The sequence below is a fragment of the Herpailurus yagouaroundi genome, unplaced genomic scaffold (assembly GCF_014898765.1).
Source record: "Herpailurus yagouaroundi ecotype Mexico unplaced genomic scaffold, PumYag 100, whole genome shotgun sequence".
NCBI lineage: Eukaryota > Metazoa > Chordata > Mammalia > Carnivora > Felidae > Herpailurus > Herpailurus yagouaroundi.
The window spans coordinates 27,343,794-27,368,202 of record NW_024412391.1 but is presented as its reverse complement, the minus strand read 5'-3'; the positions used below and the strand labels follow the sequence as shown (position 1 = coordinate 27,368,202).

General features: G+C 36.2%; 1 protein-coding gene across 6 annotated transcripts in view; it reads left to right on the top strand.

The window, feature by feature from the left end:
* Positions 1-24,409, top strand: part of ST7 (suppression of tumorigenicity 7) — a 201,380-nt gene that overhangs the window by 90,780 nt on the left and 86,191 nt on the right. For 4 of the 6 annotated variants that reach the window (XR_005789230.1, XM_040472167.1, XM_040472166.1 and 1 more), the window contains exons 3-9: positions 1,807-1,966; positions 11,827-11,881; positions 12,517-12,632; positions 14,188-14,263; positions 16,427-16,495; positions 18,404-18,558; positions 20,956-21,053. Coding sequence is in view for 5 of the 6 variants with exons in the window: in XM_040472167.1 (XP_040328101.1) it covers positions 1,807-1,966; positions 11,827-11,881; positions 12,517-12,632; positions 14,188-14,263; positions 16,427-16,495; positions 18,404-18,558; positions 20,956-21,053 (729 nt within the window). In the remaining variant the exon portion in view is untranslated. The remainder of the gene's footprint in view (positions 1-1,806; positions 1,967-11,826; positions 11,882-12,516; positions 12,633-14,187; positions 14,264-16,426; positions 16,496-18,403; positions 18,559-20,955; positions 21,054-24,409) is intronic. The other 2 variants (XM_040472169.1, XM_040472168.1) reach the window with 1 other exon arrangement.

Below are 24,409 nucleotides of genomic sequence, written 5' to 3'. Positions count from 1 at the left end.
AGCCAACAACTTAGCAACAGACAAGAAGATGCTGTACTAGCCTGAATCACAGATAAGTGAAAGACGAGTGCACCAGCATGTCAGGTATGCTGTGCGTGGGAGGCATGTACATCATCAATATAATAAATGGTAGCTTTGCTATTACTTTTGAGAACCACACATGCAACGGGCGCTGAGCTAGTTTCTTTTACATGGGGTTTGAAACTAGATGTTTTACCTGGGTGTAAAAATTGAGGAACCTTGAAAATGAATAATGAATATGATTTCCACTTTATAATAGAAGAAACTGATGTTCAAATAGATAAAATAACTTGCCTAAGGTTACAAACTCTCTGGACTCATGGTTTGTAAATTTACTATTCTTGAACTTTCTTCCTTCGTTAAGCAAGATCTCTTATTGTTAGCATTCCAAGTGTTATAGACTAGTCCTGTCCCTTCTTAGTTTTCATATCATAGTCTCCCCTGTCTGCCAGGTGAAATTACTTGAATGTCTTCACATGTGAAAATTCACATAGTCAGATGGGTAACTTTTTGGAATTAAATTAAACTCATGTTCTAGAATTGGAAACATTTGATTTGACTGATAGCTCCTTCTGATAATTCGTAGGTATTTTTTCTGCCTTAAAAGAGAGAGAGTGTGTGTGTGTGTGTGTGTGTGTGCGCGCGCGCGTGTGTGTGTGTGTGTGTTTAGTAGAGCAAATGAAAGACAACACTGATTTTTAAATAATAGCCCAAAGCCCATTCCAGAGTCGATAACAAAATCTTGTTCTTATGAAATAAGTAAGGATAAAGGTGATTAATTCTATGTTAGTTCCACATTCTGCATTATAAGAATATGGTATAGTTAACCCTGTGAGACTCTGGATATAGCTGATTCTTAAATTTCTTCTGTGTGATGATTTGTGGCTGCTTAAGGCACAAATCCCAAATCAGACAGGGAGGAGAGGAAAAGATGTGGGAGAGAGCAGCTTTGAATCATGGTGGGAGTGTTCACTGGAGGGACCAAGGGGCAGGGAAGCAGGCTTGGGGGGTGTCACTTGCTTTCCCAGTGCTTATAAGTCCTGATTGCAGCCTAGTCATATGAGTGTTATTGCTTCTTTCCTTTTATTAATGAAAATTATTTCTTTTCTCCTTTGCAATTCATGGTACGTAATAATTGGTAAGCTGGTGAACTAGGAAACATTAATAGTGTTCAACAGATGCTTGTGCTTGTAAAGCACTTCTTAGCAAGGGGACATTGCAGAGTATCTCAGTAATTGAGTACCACCCATACAAGAAGTGGGACGCCTTTCATTCCTTCTGTAAAACCAGCATTTCTCTAAGGAAATGCTTATTTTTAAAATACAAATAAAGTTTTGCTATCAAAATTTTTTGCAGGTATGGCTTTATCAGAATGTAAGGTGCCAAGAATTGGAATATTTCATAAACCGTATTTCTAAAACTTGCTTATTTGTATACATTTCTGGAGTTGTCTTTAGCTATGATGATTTTGTTATTAGAATATTCTGTAAATTTGGAGGAAAATAATATTGAGCAGCTCTTAACTGTGTTCTTTTATCCATGATTGTAGTTATAGATTTTCCTTGAAAGCCATTATTAAGTGGAGAAAACTACATTGAGAATTTAAAATGTAATTGGTGTTTTAATTTTATTAAACTTTAATGTTTAGAATAAATTAAGCAAAATTCTTGGAATAAAAAATTAAGTATTTAAGGTGGATGTAATTTGTAAATACAGCAAATATGTGTTCAGAAATCATGGACAGTAACAAGAACCATAATCACATTTATTATTTTTCTATTCTAGATATTTGAATGGTGGTATTTTCGCAAGTATGGAACATCATTCATTGAACAAGTGTCAGTAAGCCACTTGCGCCCCCTCCTGGGAGGGGTTGACAACAACTCCTCCAACAATTCTAACTCCAGTAATGGGGACTCAGATTCCAACAGGCAAAGTGTCTCAGGTATGGAAAGTCCTTCAGTTTGAACATTATTTGCTTATTTTTACTAAATTATTATGACTATAAGACAGTATAATGCTGTTATTTAAATATGAGACTCTAGAGAAAAATGCAGTTTATTTTCCCAAGGAGTTGACAGCATCTACCAGAGAAGTAGAATATAAGCATCACAGGGAAAGGAAATATTTATTTTGTTTAGCTTTACCTTTTCTCCAATTTGATTTAGCTAAGGATCATTCATTTAGGTCAGTGTTCCCAGCCTGGGTCTCCAGCCTCCTTGTCCCTAGTTTCTCAACCCTTACTGAATGTGTCCATTCTGTTCCATGCTAATTGCAGCTTATGCCTACCTAGATGTGATCACATCACTCCTTTACTTAAAAAGCTTCCTCAGTTCCCATTATACTGAAGAGAAAGCCCAGATTCCAGATTCCTTAGCATAGCATAAATAGCATAAGCTGCTTTCAACCTATCTTGCCAGCACTGGCTTCAGTCACAATCCTGTCCCTCTCATTTTCTTTCTTTCTTTTTTTTTTTTTTTAATTAATTTATTTATTTTGAAAGAGACAGAGAGAGATCATGAACAGGGGAAGGAGAGAGAGAGATGGAGAGAGAGAATCCCAAGCAGACTCCCCACTCTGAGCACGGAGCCCGACATGGGGTTTAACATGGGGCTTGATCTCACAACCATGAGATCGTGACCCAAGCCGTTATCAAGAGTCCGACCCTTAACCAGTTGAGCCACCTAGGTTCCCCTCCTTTTCATTTCTTGAACATGCCATGTTTTCTCATGACTCTTTCCCTGAAAGTCTATCTCCCCCTCTCACGTGTTTGCCTGACTTTTGTAACCCAGCTCCAGTGTTACCTCCTGGGAAGCCTTCTCTGATGGGTTGTACAATATCTCTCCACCTTCACTGACTTTAATATTTTTATCTTTAGCAAAATTTATCAAATTGCACTGTAATGTTTTAGCTTACTGCTTTATTGCAGATTTTTTAGCACTTTGCACAGTGTCTGCTCCATCACTGAAACTCAGTGAATGAACAAATCAGTACAATCAAGGCCTGTAATTTCTCCATTCATAAAAGAAGAAGGAAGAATAGGATTTCCTAGCTTGGTCTCTTTATTAGCTTAGTAAACATTTCCTAAGTCCCTAATATGAACCTGGCCTTGTATAGGTTCTGATGAGTATTAGTGATTTTTTAAAAAGCCAAAGTTCTTGCCTTCATGGAACTCTTGTCTACTGAAGGAGACACAGTGGTAAGTGCTCTGATTACATGAGGGGAGCATACAATGCTGTGGAGAAAAAAAGAGGGGTTCCTGACCAAAACTTGGAGAAGAAGTTTGCTTTTTGAAGGGGAGCGCACCGGTTCTGATACTTGAAGGATGAAGAGGAAGAAATTAAAGAACTAGATTAGATCTTTTTTTTTTTTTTTTCATTCTCCTAGAGTAACTCAGTCCACATTTCATAACTCAGTCCACCTGTCTAGCCAGGTGATAATCATCAAGGAACATTGCACATATATTTTATTTCTGGTGTTGATCCAGTGCCCTTTCAATAGACCCTTTGCCAGCCAGCTGTGAGTGGCAGTGGGCACCACCAGGTACACGTTGATTTCATCCTAAAGGGTACATGTGTGAGAGATGGCACCACTCAGGTAGCAAAATTGTCTGGGACTTTGTCAACGTACCTACTTTGTGAAAGAAACAGAAAGAGAGCTGAGCCAAGTGAAATGGTAACCACCACTGTAACAAGTGTGGTGCATTATTGTAATGGAGGGTCTTGGTCACTTAGTCATCATCACATCAACAGTTGTGGATAACTGCCGTCACTTTGCATCTGCCGTGAGAACCCAACAGATTAAATGTGCTCTGGTCTGATTAGAGTTACTATAATCTTGGAATGGTACAAAACGTAGCAAATTAACAGATTGGAAGTGGAAAGCAGCCTCGTTTGAAGCCATTCTTCATTGTGAATACATTTTTATTTTCGTTAAAATTCTCTCTCTCCCCAATTTAAGTTTCTTGGCATCATTTCTTAGAGTTTACACTCTTCTTATTGTCACTATTATTTTGCTGTCTCTCTGTGGATGCCTTGAAGTAAGCCTTATGTATTATATAAGTCTTGATGGTATTCTTAGTGCTTTCATAGCAGTTTTTAGAGGAAGCACCTAAGCCCTTTATAAAAACATATTGAAAAATAATAATCATGATGGGGCGCCTGAATGGCTCAGTCGGTTAAGTATCCGACTTCACCTCAGGTCATGATCTCACAGGTCGTGAGTTCGAGCCCCATGTCAGGCTCTCTGCTGACAGCTCAGCCTGGAGCTTGCTTTGAATTCTATGTCTCCATGTCTCTCTGTCCCTCCCCACTCACACTCTGCCTCTCTCTCTGTCTCAAAAATAAATAAACATTAAAAAACATTTTTTTTTAAATCATGGAAATTCTCAGTTTTATTTGTACTGTGTTTTTACATGGCTAAGATTGAGTTTTTGACTATTTTTAATTCAATTCCAGTAGTATTTGTTGAATATCTACCATGCATGCAATATTTCTATTCATTTCCTCTATAATAGATACAGCATTTATGATCTGATCTCATAACAATGTTTAAATAGTTACATTTAGAAAAGTGGAAATTACCTTGCCTAAGTATATTTGGGCTCTGTCTGCCCACTTCTTGACATTTTAGCTAAAATTTGGCTAACTCAGCTCAACAAACATGCATGCTGGTATGGAAGTATCAGATATAGTGGGACTGATGCTATTTTCCAATTCTCTTTTCCTCTGGTGATTTTTATTTTTGGATAAGAACAATATTATTAAAGTACATTGTCTGTGTTTATCTCTACTCTTAGTCACTTTCTATTTCATAGTCTTGTTTCAACTAAGTAAAGGAAAAAGAAAGTCCAAAACAGAGGGTAATCAATAATACATTTTCTTAAAATAAGGAATTTGTTTAGAAATCCTATCCCTTAATAATAACAAAATGGCTGTTGCCTTAATAATGAATAGGTGAATCTTTTGATTTTATTGGATCATGACAAGACAACTCTTTGCTGAATCTTACAAGAAATACAACATGGCTGACAAAGTCCCATGGATATTGGCAAAGGCAGTTTAATTGCTTATTTGAGAAAAATCATTGTAAAAGCTAAAAATAAACTGAAAATACCAGTGATAAACATTGGTCTATATTAAGACCCATAGTGTATATTATACACTGTGTATACGTACATACATACATACATACATAGTGTATGTAATATACATAGTGTATATTAAGACTCATAGCTCTTTTCTTAAAGAATCGTTTGTTTTGGTTAAAAGCTGAAAGACCTGGCCTACTTAAGAATGGTTTGGAGTGGGAGAGGTGGGGGGGAGAGGGTGAGAGGGTTATGATTGTTACAGGGCAGGCTATTTATATCTTATTTAACTTTGTATCTGTACAAAGTGGCCTGAGTGCATACTCTTTTAAAATTTGTAGTTATCTTTATCTGTGGGTCAGAGAAAAAATGTAGTTAATTATATAACTTCTTAATGTAGCCAAATTTTAGGTTGTTTGGCTTAGGTTAACATTTATGAATATTTCACTTATTTCTCTTTATTTGGGAGCTAACCTGCCATTTTTCTTGATAAACCCTGCTGATGTATTTCCCACATCACTATGTTTCTCACTGCCATTTCTTAATTCAACTCAGCTTATGATCTGATGATAGGTAAGGACTAAAAGTGTGGCTAACTTCTCCCTGTCTTAAGGGGTGTAGGTTCTCAGGGACTGGTAACACTTTGAATTTAGGTTCATGGGAACATCTGTTTGATAATTTGCCCTGTTCTTGAGTACGGTGCCATAAAGACAAAGGTTTGCAGCATTCACCTTCAAGATATTTAGAAAAATTCAAGGTGCTTCATCACATGAGAAGTATCCTTGCCAAAGTCAAGTTTAAATTCTCTGAGGGGCTTTAGTATCCTCTTGCACAGAGCTGTATCTTTAGACAAACTCTGGTTATAGTTGCTTGCCTTCCTGTCTAAAATCATTTCATTTTAATCTCATTTAATCTTAATATATATCTTATATATGTACATAATATGTATGTGTCATATATGTATCTTTTATGTAAAACTTTTTATAAGATTTTACTTGGAATTCTAAATTAAAATTCATTACATTGCTAGAGGCAGTTCAAGCAATGATTAAATCCAGGTAATAAATTAAAGAAAAACAATGGAGATGAAGAAACTCAGGTAGAGTGCAAAGATATCCTGAGACCTTCATAGATCTTCAAATTTTCATAACACCAGAGCAAATAATTCTCCTTATAGAAAGCCATATAATTCTAATAATAATACCTCCACTCTTAGTACCTACTTTCCACTTTACATTATTATCTCATTCAATCCTCACTATAGCCCTGTGAAGCAGATACTATTATTATCTCCATTTTATGGTTGAAGAAGCTGACATACAGGCAAGTTAAGTCATCTGCCCAAGGTCACAGGGCTGGCAACCTAGGTGGTCTCACTTCACAGTCCAAAGTCTCAAGCACTTAGCTAAAAAGTTCAGTCTAGATCCTCTGTGAGGTCTATAAAGTCAATACTAATGTAATTACTGAAGCATTAAAATAAATAAATTCATTAAAAACCTGTACTGTGGTACATGACATGATTTCAGAAGTGACATTAGCCAGATTTACTTAGAAAAATCTCAGTGGCAGGATTGCTGATGGTTGAGAGCTCAGGCTCTGGGGTCAGACAGATGTGGCCCTCATCTCAGCTCCATCACTTACAGTGTGTGACCTTGGGCAAGTTACTTAACCTTCCTTGGTATCTTAATTTGCATATGTGGGAATAACAACAGTATCTACTTCACAAAGTAGTTTGAGGAGTCAATGAGGTCATGTAGAAATAACAAGTCAGAGGACAGCCATCTGTCAGTGTCCTCCAGATGAACTGAATATGAATGATGAATTCCCCATCTATGAATATGATGGGGAAGATGGCTCAGTCTCTGGAGATATGGCTGTGGGTTCAGTGAGGTTTACTCCTTAGCTCAGTGACTCACTTTTATGCCCAGGCCTTTCAGTGCTTGCGTTTCAAATATATCCCTGGCAAAATCGCAAGTTGCCACATCCAGGACCTTTGGCATTGCTCTTTAGTCGTCTCAATTAGAGAAAACTCAGTTTGTCCTTGCCATGTCTATGCAGGTGTTGAAAATGATTCTCTTAGCCAACACTTATTATATCTTTTAAAATCTTTTGCCACTCAAATTTGTGTTGTAGTATAGATTTGATCTCTATTTGAATGGTGAAAATGCCTAAAACAGTTTTAGTCTGTGGTGAACATTTATTTAATAAATTTATTTCACAATTTCCACATTATTTGGTCAAGTTGATTGGCTTAAGTCAAAAATGATCAATGAGAAATGTATGAAGATACAATAAAGATTTAACCATTTTAGCAATACTTGAAGAAAATAGTACACTATCTTGAATAGAGCAGATCAATAAAAATGGCCTTGAAACTCATCATTATTTATACCATTTCTGATTCCATAGAATTAGAGACAATAACATATTTGTTGAGTTGAAAGCTACCTACATGTTACTTTGTGCCTTTATATTAATTTTTTCAAAATAATTATTTTAAAACTTATGAAAATAAAGCTTAATTACTTAAGCAAATGGCTATTGTTACTGTTAAGGATTAAGATTAGCCTGTGTGATGTAGAAAACTGGGTATTCATTTCTGAGACATAGAAGCTAATAAATACATGGCAGAATCATATATCAGCTTGGGATTAATCTTGATTGCCATAATACATCTGATTAAACTTTATCTAGAGCCTTTTTCTGTTGTACTTTGGAAACTAAAATGTTTAAAAGTATTGCTAAAAAGTGCTTAACATTTCCCCAGAGGAGTTTTCAAAACTGTTTTGCTAGTGGAAAATTTAATTGATGAAGTCATAGGATTTTTGAAATATGATGTTGCAGGGTAACAAGTCTGTTGCATGTAGTGGGTGGTTGTTGTACAGTCTGGACACCGGCCCTTAATCTAATTTGCTGTGAGCCATGGGGAAATTATATAGCTTTTCTATGCTTTACTCTTCTGTAAAAAGGGCCTACTACACACCGCTAACAATTGTAAGGAATATAGATGACTTGAGCTTTAAAACCTCTTAGAGAAAGGCTCAATGAAAATCAAGCTTATAGCTATGACAGAAGTTGTTGTTGCTACTGTTTATAATAATAATATTACCATCATTAGATTTTAGATTCTGGGAAGAGGTGGTAAGTTTTTAGTATAATAAATTTTCCTAGGCTATGAATTAATTTATATATTTGAAGGCCCTGGGAGTGGGGATTCTATATTTTTTTTTTTAACTTTTAGAAAATAAAGATTTTCAGAGTTAAATAAGTTGGATGTAGAGTAATATTTTCTTCTATGTGAATAAAAGCCCCATGACTTCAGAGCCTCTTGGTTTTTCTGAGAATTAAGTTCTCTTTTTCTTTGAGGACTGTGACAAAGGGAAAGTCTGTGATTCTGTCAGTACATTGTTGTTTCTGTAGAGCTTCTTCAGCTGTATGCCCTTTTTATTTTTCTCCCAAGGCCATAAGCTCCTCTTGTTCTGTAACCAAGGACCTGGCAAAGGGACTAGTGCATCATAGCCATTCTATTTATGTTTAAACCACACAGTCCTTTGAGTGATGGGGTGAGCACTCTACAGGGATAACTGAGTACAAAAGGCATGAAATAACGATCACTGAGATGGAAAGTTTTAGTAGGGAATTGTGAGAAGGAAGACTGAAGAAAAGATTGCAGCTTGATTTTAGAAGTCCTTGATGGCAGTAAGCATTACTTTCTGTGTTCTTTGTCTCCCACATAAAAACTTACATAACCATCCCATTATCACAAAGGGGGGGGGGGGGAATCTATTGTGCAGACTTGGGAATTAAACAAGTACTATTCCAATATATATTGCTTCTCTTCCTCCTGAACTGCATTCTTGCATGCATGCTGAGGTCGGAACATTTCTGTCTGCATTTGTGGATAGAGACTCTTCTGTACTGCTACAGATGGAACCATAGGGAGTAGGTTTATTGTACTGGGGCATATTTTTAATTGAGCTAGTAATATCAGCAAGTCCTTGATGGGGTCTCTGTCAACTTCTAGGGCTTCTAAAGGGCACTGAAATTGTTGATATTAATGGAGAATGCAACATTCCTTTTGGAGGTAAAATTTTAATTCTGATTTAAATAAAGAATTTATTTCCCAAAGACATGAATAAGATAAGAAACAGGACCTCATGTGGAAAAACCTTTATCCTCTGGATATCTGAGTTTAACTCTTGACTTAAATCTTCACATTCTAATACAGTTGGCATTTGCAGCTTTTGTCGGTATCACGAAACCATCAAGCAGTCTGATATTTATGGGGTATGTGCTCTATAGTGATTCTAGGCTGAGAGAGTTTTTGTAGTAGTGATAAGATTATGAAACAGAGTAGCGAAGAAGAAATTAACATAGCTATGACCTAATTCCAGGTAAAACTTTGACATGGTTCATATTTGACCTCTAGATCGCATATTTCTTTAAAAAATTATACCTGTTTTGCACCAATTTGAAGGAGACATAGCTAATGAAGGATATAACTAATGAAGACATTTCTTAGGTAGTTCTGTATCACATATTTTTTCTCGAAATATTTTACATCTGTTAGTTACTTAGATCCTCATTTCTAAGTTTCAGGGATACTTGAAGAAGCAATAGACCGTATGTATGACACTTAATGTCAACAGTGACCCTTTAAGAAGTTCAGTTCTGGAATAGAATCCATAAAAACATTTCAAAATGTTTGTAGCACCCCCTGCTGGCTATATTGTGGCACTTCCTAAACGAAGATTGCATCTTTAGTTTTGCTCAAAAATACTTTAGGTACATACACCATGTCTCTTTGCAGTTAATTTTATTTAGAAATAATTTCATTTGTATCCAATATATAATAGTGTTGAAATTTTAACTGAAGGTATTTTGGTTTAAAATTTTTCAAATGAGTATTTGAACAATGCCAGTATAATAATGTATTCAGTGGAGAACAATTATTTGCCCGTAACCTTTTTACTAATATTTCAGATGAAATTCAGTGGGGGAGAGGCATCTCCCCAAATGTTCCTGTTTTATTGCAAAAAATGTCACCATGGGCAACCTCTGTACTATCTGTGTACATGTTTGTTATATGCTAAATACAAACCTTGCAATATTCATGAAGCTTTAATTGGACCGCTTTGGATCTTGAAAGACATCCTTTGAGGAAAGGGTGGGAGTGATGAGGACCTAAAAGTTAAAATAGCCTTAAGGGCAGAGATCGTATCATGGTTGTTTGGCTCACCCGTGTGATTCTGTGATTTGAGCCATAATCTGGAGTTCATTAGTGACCCCTCCCAGGGTCTTTACATCTGTAAGAAAAGTAATTATTTAAGAAAAGCATAATTTTCTAGTTAGTGCCATATGAAGTGACAGCTACAGAATTTCAGTTTCTCAGGAACAAAATTCAAAGATGCTGAATTAGTTGAACAAAGATCATTTCCTAAATGGTGAGTTAAGCTAAGTGTCAGAAAATTTAGGGCTATAGTTTATAAACATTGTGCAAATTTTAGGCGGGCTCCAGCCCTAATTTAAAGATATATTTATCTTCTTTAAATAAAAACATATCTTCCTGTTATGTGTACACCCTTCATTCACTATTTTAACAAAAATATATTGAGATTAGACACAGTGTTGCTATAGTGTTTTATCTTCTTCATTTTCATGCTGTATTGTAATAGATGGTTTACTTGTTTGTTTTTCCCATTGAGTGCTCAATGCTCATTGGATGGATGGATGGATAGATGGATGAGTGAGTGGGTGTGGAAGGATGGATGTTGCATATAACAGGCATGAGGATAGAATCTTAATGAATCACCCTTTAATGCTCTTTTGATTTCTGCAATAATTGCTCACTTTTGTGTGTCCATGTCTTTGGGTGTGTTTTTTGGCCGATTACGCACACAGAGATGTTTTAAGTACTCTTAACTTATTTTATTTTCTAATAAAACATTATTCACTCAAAGAAATGTAGTATTCTGAATCAGTAGAAAGTCTTAATCATAGGCTGTTTAAAAAGAATTATAGCTTATTAGTCACACACTTATAAGACAGTCTTAAAAACTAATGATTGAACCAAGTCCTGTGGTTCTAAATTTCTGTGGTTTTTGTGGAAGAAAGATGTATAATCTATTAGTATATGCTAGAATTCTAATATTACTATAATGATTAATCCATGTATCTGTATAAGTAAACAGTGTTATTGCTTTAAAACAATTTATTTTCATAGCATTTCTCTCTAAAATAATAACTTTATTCGTTTTCTTATCTCTGTTTTATGGCAGTGTAAAAAGTAATCTGGTGCTTTGTCACAAAATCAGTATTAACATAGACCCTAATTAAATAACTCCATATTATACTCTAGAGCTTAAGTTTAGCTTAAAAGTATACCTTGTACCTGTAATTTCAGAAGTAAATTTATAGAATCTGTGTAGACCTTGTGAAATGACTATTAAAGTTATGAACTAGCTGATGTTGGCATATACCTTGATTTAGCAAATGAGGAAACTTTGGCCCAGAGAGATTAGGGAGAACTTTTCCAAAGTCCTGGTTCCTGAGCTTTGTTTCCTGATCAACCACTCAGAGTTTTTCCACGTTACTTCCCATGTAGAGGATGGAGAATAAAATTATCTTATCAAATGGCCAGGAAGGGTGTTTTGCTGAATTAATTAGCTTGTAGTGTGGCTGGACTCTGTGTAACATTTTCATATTTCTCTTTGTTGCAGAATGCAAAGTATGGCGAAATCCACTGAATTTATTTAGGGGCGCTGAATATAATCGGTAAGTGTTTTGACAGCTTGGGAAACAAATGGGTCTAGTTCAGAGAGTAAAGACAGCAGCAAATGTTTTTGCTGGTTCATTTAGGGGTCATTGTAACAGTCTGTGTAGTGCTTCTATTTTTTGATACAATCCTCAAATGTTTTGATTTTTCTGTTTTATAGTTATTTGGGGATTAGAATTGGGATGATGTACAAAAATGTGTAGTTTTTAGAAATTTTCTATTACACTTATTATTTTCATTATGCATTATACAATCAAAATATTTTGAAGCTTACCTAGAGCATGGTTATAAAGATGTCATAGAAATTTTGTTGGAATTTAATTTTGCAAAGTAATTAGGCATATCAGAATTTTCATGGCTTTTGGGAAATGCCTATTCATAAGAGTAATGAGGGAAAGTTTTCATTAGCTAGTGCTAGTAAAATTTTTAGAGAAAAATATAGGGGAAAATGTTTACTTGTTTCCTGCTGATAGACCTCCTAAAGGGAGAACAGGATGATTAAAAAAACTTTTTTTCATTCATTGGCAAAACTGTTTTGTACCCAGTTAATGTTTTATATTCAGTTTCCTATGCAGCTTAATATTTTGTAGGTCTTGCTTTCCAAGTGTCTGACCATCTATTTCCCCTTTACCAGGTACACTTGGGTGACAGGACGAGAGCCTCTGACTTACTATGACATGAATCTCTCTGCCCAGGACCACCAGACGTTCTTTACTTGTGACTCAGACCACCTGCGTCCTGCAGATGCAAGTATGGACACTCCTTTAGATAGTTGCTGAGTGGGAGGGCTTTTGATTTAAGTACTAAGGTTATTGCTTTTAGAATATCTGCTCTACACCCCCCCGCCAGTGAATAAATTATTAAATTGGAGATTGGCTGGCAGAACCCAGAATTCTGGTACTTAATTAAAGGATTTATCATGATGAAGTATCAATGTAGAAATGAGTCTTCTTGTTATGATTTAAAATACTATTTAAAAAATATATAGTAACATTGGATTTACATATTTCTTTTTTTATTTTTTAAATATTAAATATAATTTGTTGTCAGATTGGTTTCCATGCAACACCCAGTGCTCATCCCTAAATGCTCTCTTCAGTGCCCATAAATCTGATACGAAGCTAATTAAATCCTTGATTGAGGTAGAATGAAGGGTCATGTCTCTTCGATGATATTGTAGTTAGAAATTAAGATTTAGTGAATCCAAATGATAAATGAATATATTGTAGTGATTTGTATGCCTATTTATAGGTTCACTAGCAGTGAATGGGGTCATGGCCTTAGCTATTAGAATCCATATTTGTTTATCAACCTGGAAAGGGCTTTGTTTGGCATGCATTTCACTTGGTTTGAGATCTAAATAATCCTACTGACATTTTTTATATTGCCAAACTTAAATAGGTGAAAAAAAAATCTTTAAAAAGAGGAATGTGTACATGCACCTGAAAAGCTAACTTCAAAGATACATATTGATAAAACAAGTATGGAGATTGTTGTTCTTTTTAAAAAGGTACTGTTTATCGTGGTAGAATATCATAGTCCAATAAATAGACCAGGCATTGAGCTTTGCACAGTATATACACAAACTGCTCTGGTATCTAGAAACTGTGTTTGCAGCAAACTTTGGGAACAGATACACATATTAAGCAAAAGACCAAACCACTTTTTTTTCTGATCCAACTCATAATTCTTCATACGGTTTTACAGAGTCCTAATACCCAGAGCCTATAGTGTTTGGGAAAATGAACAATAGAACTTATGTTGTGCCTAAGTAGAAGGAAGAGATTAGTAACAATCTCATATAAAAATGTGTAAAATATGTTTCTTAACGACAAATGACATTAATGAACAAAAGAAATATTAAATCTCTTTTAGAATGTCTTTTCCTTTCTTGATTAAGGGACCTTAACCAGTGCGGTGAGCATAGCATAACGTGTAGACTTGGCAAATTGTTGTTATCCACTTGAAACTACTGTAACATTGCGTGTCAACTAATACTTCAGTAAAAAAAAAGAAATCTTAATCAAGATTAAACCTCTAAGATTATAGACCATGGGTTAATCTATAAGATTTAGACCTGTAGTATTAAGAGCACAAGAAAGGTTTGCTATCATCGAAGGAAGGAGAATGGAATAGCACATTAGAGTGTATTTGTGTGATTTTGGAGATTTGGGCTCACCTCCTTAGTAAGTGAAATATCCTCTTGTATTCAAGCTGAAAGCTATTAATTTAACTATTGTCCTGTGGTGAGTCTTCTAATTATGTGTGTTGATGGACATGCTTTTTTCCTCTTTTTGTAAAACAGTAATGCAGAAAGCCTGGAGAGAGAGAAACCCCCAAGCTAGGATTTCTGCAGCTCATGAAGCCTTAGAGATAAATGAGTAAGTGGGGGACAAATCTTGCTTTTAAAAAGGAAATTTCATCCTTTGCTGAATGTATTCAGTTTTCATTATTGGTATACTTATATTAAATTATGCATTTGAACTTGAGGATTGTTTTAGGGGTTATTAATTTGTAAAATTTTTTTTTTTTGCGAAGGACATCCATGTGATGGTGGTCTTAGTCATTTTAGAGAGCAATTCAGTGGCTTTGCTATGACCCTAACTTAAATAGCTTCCAAGGGCTATTTAGCCCTTCAAGGACTATCTGTGGGATATTGCAAGGACATAAAATAAAAACAGTTCTTTACATAACTATAACATGGGGAAATTTTTTCAGATGTAGAATGCTCATCTGTTCCATCACATTTTTTAGGTAGATCTTCTGCTTGTGGGGAAAAGATAACAAAAACATAAGGTGAAAAAATTACACTTTTGAAGTATTTCAAGATCAAGACAAAGATAAGAGGAAATGCTGTCATTAGTGTTGTTAAACATTCTGTGGGTTACCAAGGAAGGCTGGGAAATATTCTGGAGATCTTAGAAAATGAGAAAGATTCTTAAAATTGAAGTCATAAAATCTCAGGGTTGGCAGAGACCTTAAAGGTCATTTAGCTCAACCACCCATCTGGTGCTTGAATCACCTCGACATTCTCCCTGCCAAGTGGTCATTGTTAAACTATTTTATGATTTTTTTTGAAGAAAGTTACAGATTCTTCTTTGGAGGTCTTAGAAAAAAGATTCACTTGAGAATTGGAAATCCTGCCATTGTAACCTGTTGATCTGTTTGGTTTCTGATTCTGCCATACAACATATTTATTTTCCAGTTTCTTGTCATCTACAAATTGGATATGCCTGCCTTCTGTGTGTCATCCATGTTTCTGATAGAAATGTCAGGCTCAGGGGTGGAACCTTGTGACATGGCATATAGAAACTGTCCTTCAGGTTCATGTCTTCATGAGTCATCATCCTTTGGTATCAGTCAACCAATTAACTAGGCCACCCAGTTAACACTGTGATTCAGCTCACGTTTCTGCATTTTGATCTTAAAAGTACCAGTTGTAGCTATGAATCTTTAATGTATAGTAAATCCTTTAAAGTAAATTAAGGTAGCACAACCTGATTTAGTTGTTCTTAGCGGATTTAAGTGTTCACCACTTTCTTTTAAAAATGCTTGGAGACCATCCCTTTAATAATCCATTAGAATCTCTTTCCAAATCACTCTTCTGTAGTTTGGGAAGTCTGCCTTCTTCCCCTGTTGAACATTTTTACTACATTTGTCATCTCATCTTCTAGCACCTGTCCATTCTTTGTGATTCCTTAACTATTCACAGAGAGCACTTCCATGGCCTGACTACAGGGTCTGTTGGCTTCCTGGGATTTACCCATCCCAGTACAGTAATTCACTTAGAATTGATCAGTTATTTGCTATCTTACGTCTTTTTTACCCCCATGAGAGTTTAATTTCTTCTCCCCTTTTCAGCCTGACAATCATGCTCCTTGATGGAGAAGCCAGGAACAAAATAGAAGTCAGAGAGTTTTGCATTCTCTTTATTATCTGCTGCTACTAACTATAAACTTTTCTTGTTTTGATGTGGTTGTTGTGTTGTTTGTCTTTTTTGCTTATTTATTTTTGCGATGGTTTTAGAGAAATGGGGGTGGTAATAGGGTTTTAAACATAATTTTAAAACAGGGAATAGATGGTTGTCTTTAGCATTTTGTTTTGTCTTTATTTTGCTTTGCAAGCTTCAGGTAATTTTTGGAGTTTTAGCTCTCCTGACATTATTCTTATAATTTCATTCCACTCTCTTGTAGTCCTTCATTACATGCCCTCTTTCCATCTTTTTTACATGTCCTTTAAACATCTGACCTTGTGAGAGATCTCTGTGCAGCCATATTTATTACTTAATTGTCACCTCTCTTTTCTTCCTGAGAAGTTCATTTGTGACTACGGTTACAGGTGGACATTTGGAAGCTGCCCAACCCTCTTAAACCATTTTTTTCCTTCGGAGTCTCATGCCATTGAATCATATCTCTTTTCTTTGAAGTTTTTGAAGTCCACCTTACCCTCTTTGATTACCCGTAAACTCCAAAATGACATAGTAACTCTCTCTGAATGTTCCTATCAATTTTCATTTCACCAACTATTTTTTTCTTCTTGGTCAGAATTAGGTCCAGAGTTGAAGTTCCCCTAATTGCTTCCTCTACCATCTGGGAGATAAAATTGTTACCAAAGTAAGTCAAGAACCTGTCGGGTGCCCTACTTCTAACCAAACGAGACTTCTTCTAGCAGATATCTGGATGGTTGACACCCCCATCACCATACTTTCTTGCTTCTGTATGTGTATTGTGTTGTGACAAGGATGCATCATCGATATCTTCCATTGAGCTGAGCAGTCGTTCTGTACTCCCCAACCATTAGCACTTCTATTGCTCTTTCTCCTTCACTCACAAGCTCTTAGCATGTTTCTACCCCAGACTCATGACTTTCCACATAGATACATGTTTTCTTGGCTAGTAGTGCTACTCTGCCTCTCCTAAGAATACTATTTGAAATGTATATAAAGCAAGCAACTTGCCCCAACCTATCTTGAATTCCCAGCCCACCAACTATAACCTTAGAGCTAACTCCTCTGATACTATATCTACCACTCAGTATTATAATCTCAGTTTTCACTTCATTACCCTTGACCCATATTTATATGTCAGCATCTGAAGCCTTAAGTGTTGCTTCCTGATGCCTATCCCCCTATCCCCGTTATTTTCTGTAGTGAATCACTGGGCAGTTTCAGGATCATTATTGTTCTTTCCAAGTCATGTATCGGCTGCCCTCCATAGTAATTGGTTTTTACAGCATTTTTCTGGGCATTTTTCTCCCTCGTACACCACATTCTGCCTAAAGCCCCATTGATTAGTCCTGCATGAAATTAAAGGGATTGGCTAAAGAATTTATAAGACCCCTCCTCAAGGCTAAGATTAACCAGTAACCCCAAACCTCCCATTAGCTGTAAGTTCAGCCTCCTTTTCCTAGCTGGCTGTTGCAGTTTATGAATGGTAAAAGCAACATTTGGTTTCACTTTCTGTTTATTTTCTCTCCTGTGGTCTGATGGAGGTTCTGATAAGTAGGGAAATGACCACAAGAGGGGCAGTGGAGATGAAGGAAAACAATGGGATCGGTGCAGATCGGGATCTGTACGGTCTGCTCTGGCGTCACCATTTCCTAATTACATTCCCTTTCTTTGGCAGTTGGGTTGTTCTTACATGATTGGGAAGGTTTAAATTTCCAAGAGTTCCCGTGTTTGTTAGTTAACTGCTTATCCTTTCTGGCTTCCTAGCTTAGAGGTTGTTGAAAGGATTAAATGAGACGATATATGTTAAGTGCCTGGTACAGTGCTTAATGTATACTAAGCAACAGGTGGTAGCTATTATTGCTAAAGGCGTGAGATTTAACTCTTGTTCACTACTGAGGCTGACTCAGATTTTGAGCTCTTCAGAAACAACACTACCTGTAGGTTCTTCCAGTGTTCTCTAGCAGAACATCAGTGCTAACTGTAATGAGATGTTGAAGCGCTGTTGTCTTAATCAGTAATTTATCTGATTTAATGAATTTCTCATTCTGAAGAAACCCTTATATTAAAGAGAGTCAGTGTTTAGTAAATAGCAGTAAACTTATATATAGGATCTCTAACTTTGAGAGCTGGAAGGAGATATTTCACAATAGCTAGTATCATTGCCACTGTCAGTTGACGTTGATTATGTACCACATGCTGGCTACTGTACTGAGCACTTTACATGCATCACCTTACTTAACCTTCACAACAACAGTGTGAACAAATAGATTCCATGTTGTTCTCCATCAGGGAGGCAGAGTAATAACTTGCCCAAAGTGACATACTAATAAGGGGCAGAGTCCATACGTGAGCCCCAAGCTCCTAACACTACACATCCTACCTTTCAAGCTAAAATACAGACATTTCTTTTGTGCCATTATTTTGTGTCAACAACTACAGACCAGGGGTGCATGAACCAGTTGGCCACTCTGCATGTTTTTGGCATAACTCCTTGCCCTTCTGCATGTACTCCTACAGCTATTCCAGTGTCCTTGGATTTGTAATTGATGGTGGCTATTATCTGAATGGACAGGTGTGCAACTGCTTATATTCTCTTGGCTGAAGAGGAAGCAACAACCATTGCTGAAGCAGAAAAGCTGTTTAAGCAGGCCCTGAAGGCTGGAGATGGCTGTTACCGGCGTTCTCAGCAGCTACAGCATCACGGATCCCAGTATGAAGCCCAACATAGTAAGGTTTTCTCCAGGTTGACATGATGGGAGATCAGAACTGTAACACGATTAATCGGAACAAACTTTCAGGCCAGTTCAAAACAGGATTCTCATAGATGAGAATAAATATTAATTTTTCCCTTCTTAAAAAAAAATTTTTTTAATGTTAATTTAGTTTTTAGACAGAGCATGAGCAAGAGAGGGGCAGAGAGAGAGGGAGACACTGAATCCAAAGCAGGCTCCCAGCTCTAAGCTGTCAGCACAGAGCCTGATGCGGGGCTCAGAACCCACAAACTGAGATCATGACCTGAGCTGAAGTTGGACGCTTAACCGACTGAGCGACCCAGGTGCCCCTTTGCCTTTCTTCTTAATAATTTTTTTCCTTTCCATAAGAGCACAGTACATAATTATAGCTTTATTGCTGTTCACTTAATGTTCAGATTCTCTTTCCTGCTCTTGAGATTCTTAACTCCAGAAATAAATGGTAATAACCTTTAATGATAACTTTCTCCCAAGAATTCTTATGTATTTCTCTGTTTATTAGTTATTTCTCTGCCCCATAACTTAAGTTCTAGTTGGGAAACAGGACTTAAATTCATGTTAACGTAATCAAAGGTTTTCTCTTAGGAGTCTTCTACAGCATGGGTTGAAATAGGACAACTAAGAGTATCACTGTTATTGGTGATTATCTCAGTATTTAGCCCTTTGGTATTGGCTTCCGGAGAGAAAAAGCCATGGGTTCATAATTATTTCTCTTTCTTATATTAGAAATAGTGGCTGCTTTTGTTTAAGATAACTCTTTAAAATGAGACCTTTTACTTTAGTACACTAAACAGAGGGTCAGTGATATTTTGGGGGGATGGTATAAAAAAACAAGACAACAAAATTGTTTCTGGAATTCCTTGAGCCACTTGACTTGTCAGTTTGTTGGTTGTTTAAGTAGAAATGTAGCAATCCTTTCATTGTCCATTCAGACTTCAGGTTGTTTCATTAAGGTGGAGTTTCTCCCTCCTGCATCTTGGGGAGTAGGATTGCATTGCCTTCATATTTGAGATTATAAAATTAAATTTTAGTGCTAAACTTGTATTTGACACAGAGACTGAGTGCATTAGTCTTTATAACTAAGTTACAGCGAGATCTTTGATTTTTGTGTGTATACATGAGTATGTCCACACAACACAATAATACACAGGTTTTTTTTTTGTATTCAGTAAGTATATTTATTTATAAGCAGTAGGTATATATGTTAATCAAGTTTCTAATCACATCTGTATCTTGCTTTTTAAAAAATTTATAAGAATGAATTTTGAAGGCATGTGTATAGTAATGTCTATTTTCTGAACTAAATGAGAATTAACACATAACATTACATAAACTGTAATATAACTTAAGAAATTTTCTTTATTCCTTTTTTTCTGTAAATTAAATCCTTTCAACCTGTTGCCTACATCTATCCAAAAAATATAATCACATCTTTAAAATAATTTGTAGGCACTTGGCAAATTTTCAGCACACATCTTGTTCTCATTGTTTTAAAACTTGAAATGTTAGGACTTTGGTCTTAACATCTTTTAATAGCTGCATATTATACATGTACTTAATCTATAACAGGTGTGTCATATTTTTCTAAAACATGGTAATTTTATTGAGGATTAAGTGAATGCATGTTCTCACTGGTTCAGAAACATATCCAAAAAGACATATAATTAAAAGATTAAGATGAGAAGTTGTTAATGTACTTTTTAGTGCCATTTTAGTGACTATTATTGTAACTAGTTAGCTTGTCAATGCTTTCTGTAACACTAGGGTAGTTTTTCATTTTGTTACATACTCTATTGTCATATCTGGAATGTGTTATATTGCCATCTAAAATAGACTGCTTTGGGGACCTGGAGATGATTATGATGTCACTAGTATTAGGGAAAGAATAATATAAAACAGAAGTTCAAGATGAGGCTTCTCCAGACTTAATGTCAAGCAGGAAAAAAAAAAAAGTTGATCAAGATGCAACCTGAGATTCACCTCTTTGCATGTTCAGCAAAAGCATGCAAACTGAAGAATATGGAATGCTTGCTTGTAAACCACATTCAATATGGGTATGCTCATTTCCCCAGCACTTTGTGGCAGATGATTTTATTTATCAAATATTCAACATCCTAACTCAAAAGTATGGATTAGGTAATCAGTCACATGATTTGACCTTTGGAAGTCTAAGTGCTTTGACTACACTGTATGCGTTTTACTATTAGCAAACTTGTCAGTGCTCCTGGCAGTAAGAAAAAGCCAAAGGAGCACTCTGTTCTCTCTGAGGTTTTCCTTTAAGGGTATGGCAAAGGAGCCTCTGTATTTTTTTCTCGCTGCTCAGCTGAAAGCTCTTGTATTTTAAAATTTTGGTGTTTCATATTTCCTTTTTCAGGACGAGATACCAACGTCTTGGTCTACATCAAAAGAAGGCTAGCAATGTGTGCCAGAAGACTCGGGAGGACCAGGGAAGCAGTGAAAATGATGAGAGATGTGAGTTTAAATTTGTGTTTGAACAGTAGCAATGTACCTGACTTAAAGAAGGAGGAGCCACCTGAATGGCCAGAGGAGCCACTGCATGGCTGCAGAGAGCAGCAGTGATGGCGCGGTGGTCCCATGATTGCTGGAGCCAGCCAGTCTGGGAGTTGGCTCTGGCTCCCAGTGTATTAGGTGAATGATCTTGGGCCAGTGAGTCTACTGCTGTGTGCCTGTTTCCTCATCTGTGAAACGGGGATAGATAACAAGAACTTTAACAATACTAATAACAAAAAAAAATTACTACTAAGGATTATTGTGAAGATTAAGTGAGATAAAACATGCAAAGCTTTCAGTAGAGTGACTGGCATCTTAAGGAAATTTCAGTAGGTGAGCTTATTATTAAACCTGTGGAGCTGTAGCCAGAAACCAAGAATGAGATCAGTTAGTTTAGCTAACTGACTTTTTTTGTGTGTGTGGACAGTCAGGAAGATTTGAAAAACTATGGGTCTAATTAATTGCTACCCTCGAATTTAATAATATTATGATCTAATCTGATTGTAGTCATTTCAAGCATTCTCCTAGATTCTTGCATCAGGATATTTTATCACTAGTAGTCAACATAACAAAAGAGGAAGTGAGAGTTTTAAAACAAGAGAGAATCAAGACAGACTATTAATATGTAACTTTAAATCAAAACAGTAGTTTTAAGGGAAATCAGTAGAGGAACTTTTACTTCCACATTTTTTTTTTAATTAAGAAATACTTTTTCATAAAGAAGCTGACACCAATGTGAATTGTATTTATAAACCATTTTTTTTAAAAACAATTTCAGAAAACCTTTGCCAACACTTCATGTATATACTGTCTTCCTGAATCAAGAGACATAGGTAACTGCCCATTATAAAAATGGAAGAACCAAGGGGCAAGATTAAAGTGACATCTTGCCTGGTTCTCAGCTTTCGGGTTTGGGAACAGGACTGTGTAAACCTCTAGTGAGCCACTTCTCACTTTATCTTTGGAAGGGCGGTTATTCATACAAATTCCCAGTTACTCTGTTATTCAGGGCCTGCACTCCATCCAGGCCCACCCCTAATTATTTCTGCAAGTTACAGCCTAATGTAAAGGTGAGATCCGTGTTTGGGTCCGACTACTCAATTAAACAGTGGTATAGCTCCCAGATCTGAGGAGAGGACAAAAGGAGGGGGATTCCAAGATAATTCTATTTGACTCAAGATAATACATGCTCTGTGGGCAAAGCCACTTAAAGGGGATGTCCCAGGATTAAATTCTTTTGGTTGAGGGGAGAATTTAAAGAATGTTTATCATACAGTGTAAGTGCTAATTTTTACAAAAGGAAAGTTCTGTAGAGACATGAACTTGCTCTCTAAGCTTTTTAACTTGCAGAAATTCCATCTTTTGATACAGTGAAGAAACTCTGCCAGTCCCTTTGTCTCTGAAAGAGCTGAGAATTTTATGAAGGGTGGGATATTTATCTTAAACTGGCCCAGCCACATTCAGCCTTTAACAAGGTGTTTTAAATTTATTGCCTTTCTTTAACCTTAGGTAGGCCGGAACAGGCATGTATGGAGGAGCAGATTTGGGTGATTTTCTTTATTATGTGCTTAAGCAACTTCATAGGAAAAACAAACAGGGGGGTAATTTCAATTCCATTTTTTTCTGTCAGTTTCATTCTGATTATCATCAGTTTTAGTATATGTGTATACAGTTTCGTATGATTGAAACCAATACATTCATGCTATGGTTTGACTTTTGCTTAACTTTATTTCATATTTACAATTCCATTTATTGACTTAGTCCAAATGTAGATCTTGGGGGAAAATCTGGAATGCAGTGGAATGAATGCTGGGCAGAGAGTAAGAAAACCTAGATGTGAATGTCAGCTTTGCTCTTCACTAGCTCTGTGACCCAGGGCAACTTTCTTTATGGGCTTTTCATTTGTCTTCTGTAAATTGTGGTTAGTGATTCTTACCTAAAAGGGTAATTGATGGAGCACTGGGGAGAATGAAATAAGATAATATAAAAACACCTGGCACATGGTAGACACGCTCACATTTTTTCCCCCATTTTTTCTCTATTATGCAAGTATGATATTATTTGCTTGACCATTCCCCTGATGGACATTTTGAGACATTTCTGATTTTTTTTTTTCTTGAATGAATCAGTAAGTCAAGCAATCTTTCCTATTACATATGTACACACACACACACACACACACACACACACACAGATATATATGTGTGTGTATCTGAATGTGTACATGTGTTTCTTGGGTTACTTTCCTTAAAGAATTCTGTTTTATTATTGGAATACCAATACGGTTACCTTTTGACTGTGTATATAGAGCCTCTAGTAGATATGGGCCCTACTCTTGTAACAGTCCTGTGAGGGACACTGTCAGACATTGTGGAGATGTGTTTTGAAGAGAAATATTCGTAGTGTTCTTTCCTTCACAAACTCCTGGCACCCAAATGGAGGATGGAGGTTGAGGACCCCTGTGTTTGTTAAAGCTGCAGCTGGCCTCAGCCTTGTGGGAACAGTTGATGGTCAGACCTGACTCCTCTCAGGTCAGGGTCATATATAAATGCGAACCTCACTGAAGGGTTTACTCCTTTAACAACATGCACATAAACCATCTTGCTGCAAAAGTTCCTCTGATAAAACAGCACACTGGATTCTAGGCAGCCTGCTGATAAAACACTGAGGCAGGAGGATCTAATTTCTTACGAATACACAGCAGTCCTACCCCATATATGTTGGTCGAAACTTTCTTAGAGCAGATTTTAAAATGGAAATAGAAATGGTAGAGTCAGAATGCTTTCCATGTAGAAAGTAGACACTTTAAAACAATTCTCTGGAAACCCCTTAAAGGAAGGAAAAACTGTTAATTGATGAGATAGCCTAAAAAAAGAATGGGAATTCCGGGAAGGACAACTGTGGATGATTATGGATCTAGTAAAATACTGATACTATAAGTGAAATATTGATGAGGTACGAACACCTAAGCTCCTTAATGTGAAGATTCTTGGCTTCTCATTTAAAAAGCAACAAATCAATTATTTTGAATTCCTAGGATATCGTCTCAAAAAACTCACTTTAATTAGCTTCCTTTTATAGTCAAGAATATGGAAACATCTTATTGAAGGAATGCTTTGCAGTGGGTAGAACTAAGAAAGCATGCTGACTTTTGAATTTTACTATATGGTATTATTTATCCAAAATGAAAAGGGTTACATTTTCTGCTTTCTTAAATTTAAAGAAAAGCCTTTTTGCTTGTTCTTATTTTAAAATTGCTTCTCTAACATCTGATATAGGACACAGTTTTTTCTTTTTAACTTTTACCATTTAGTTAA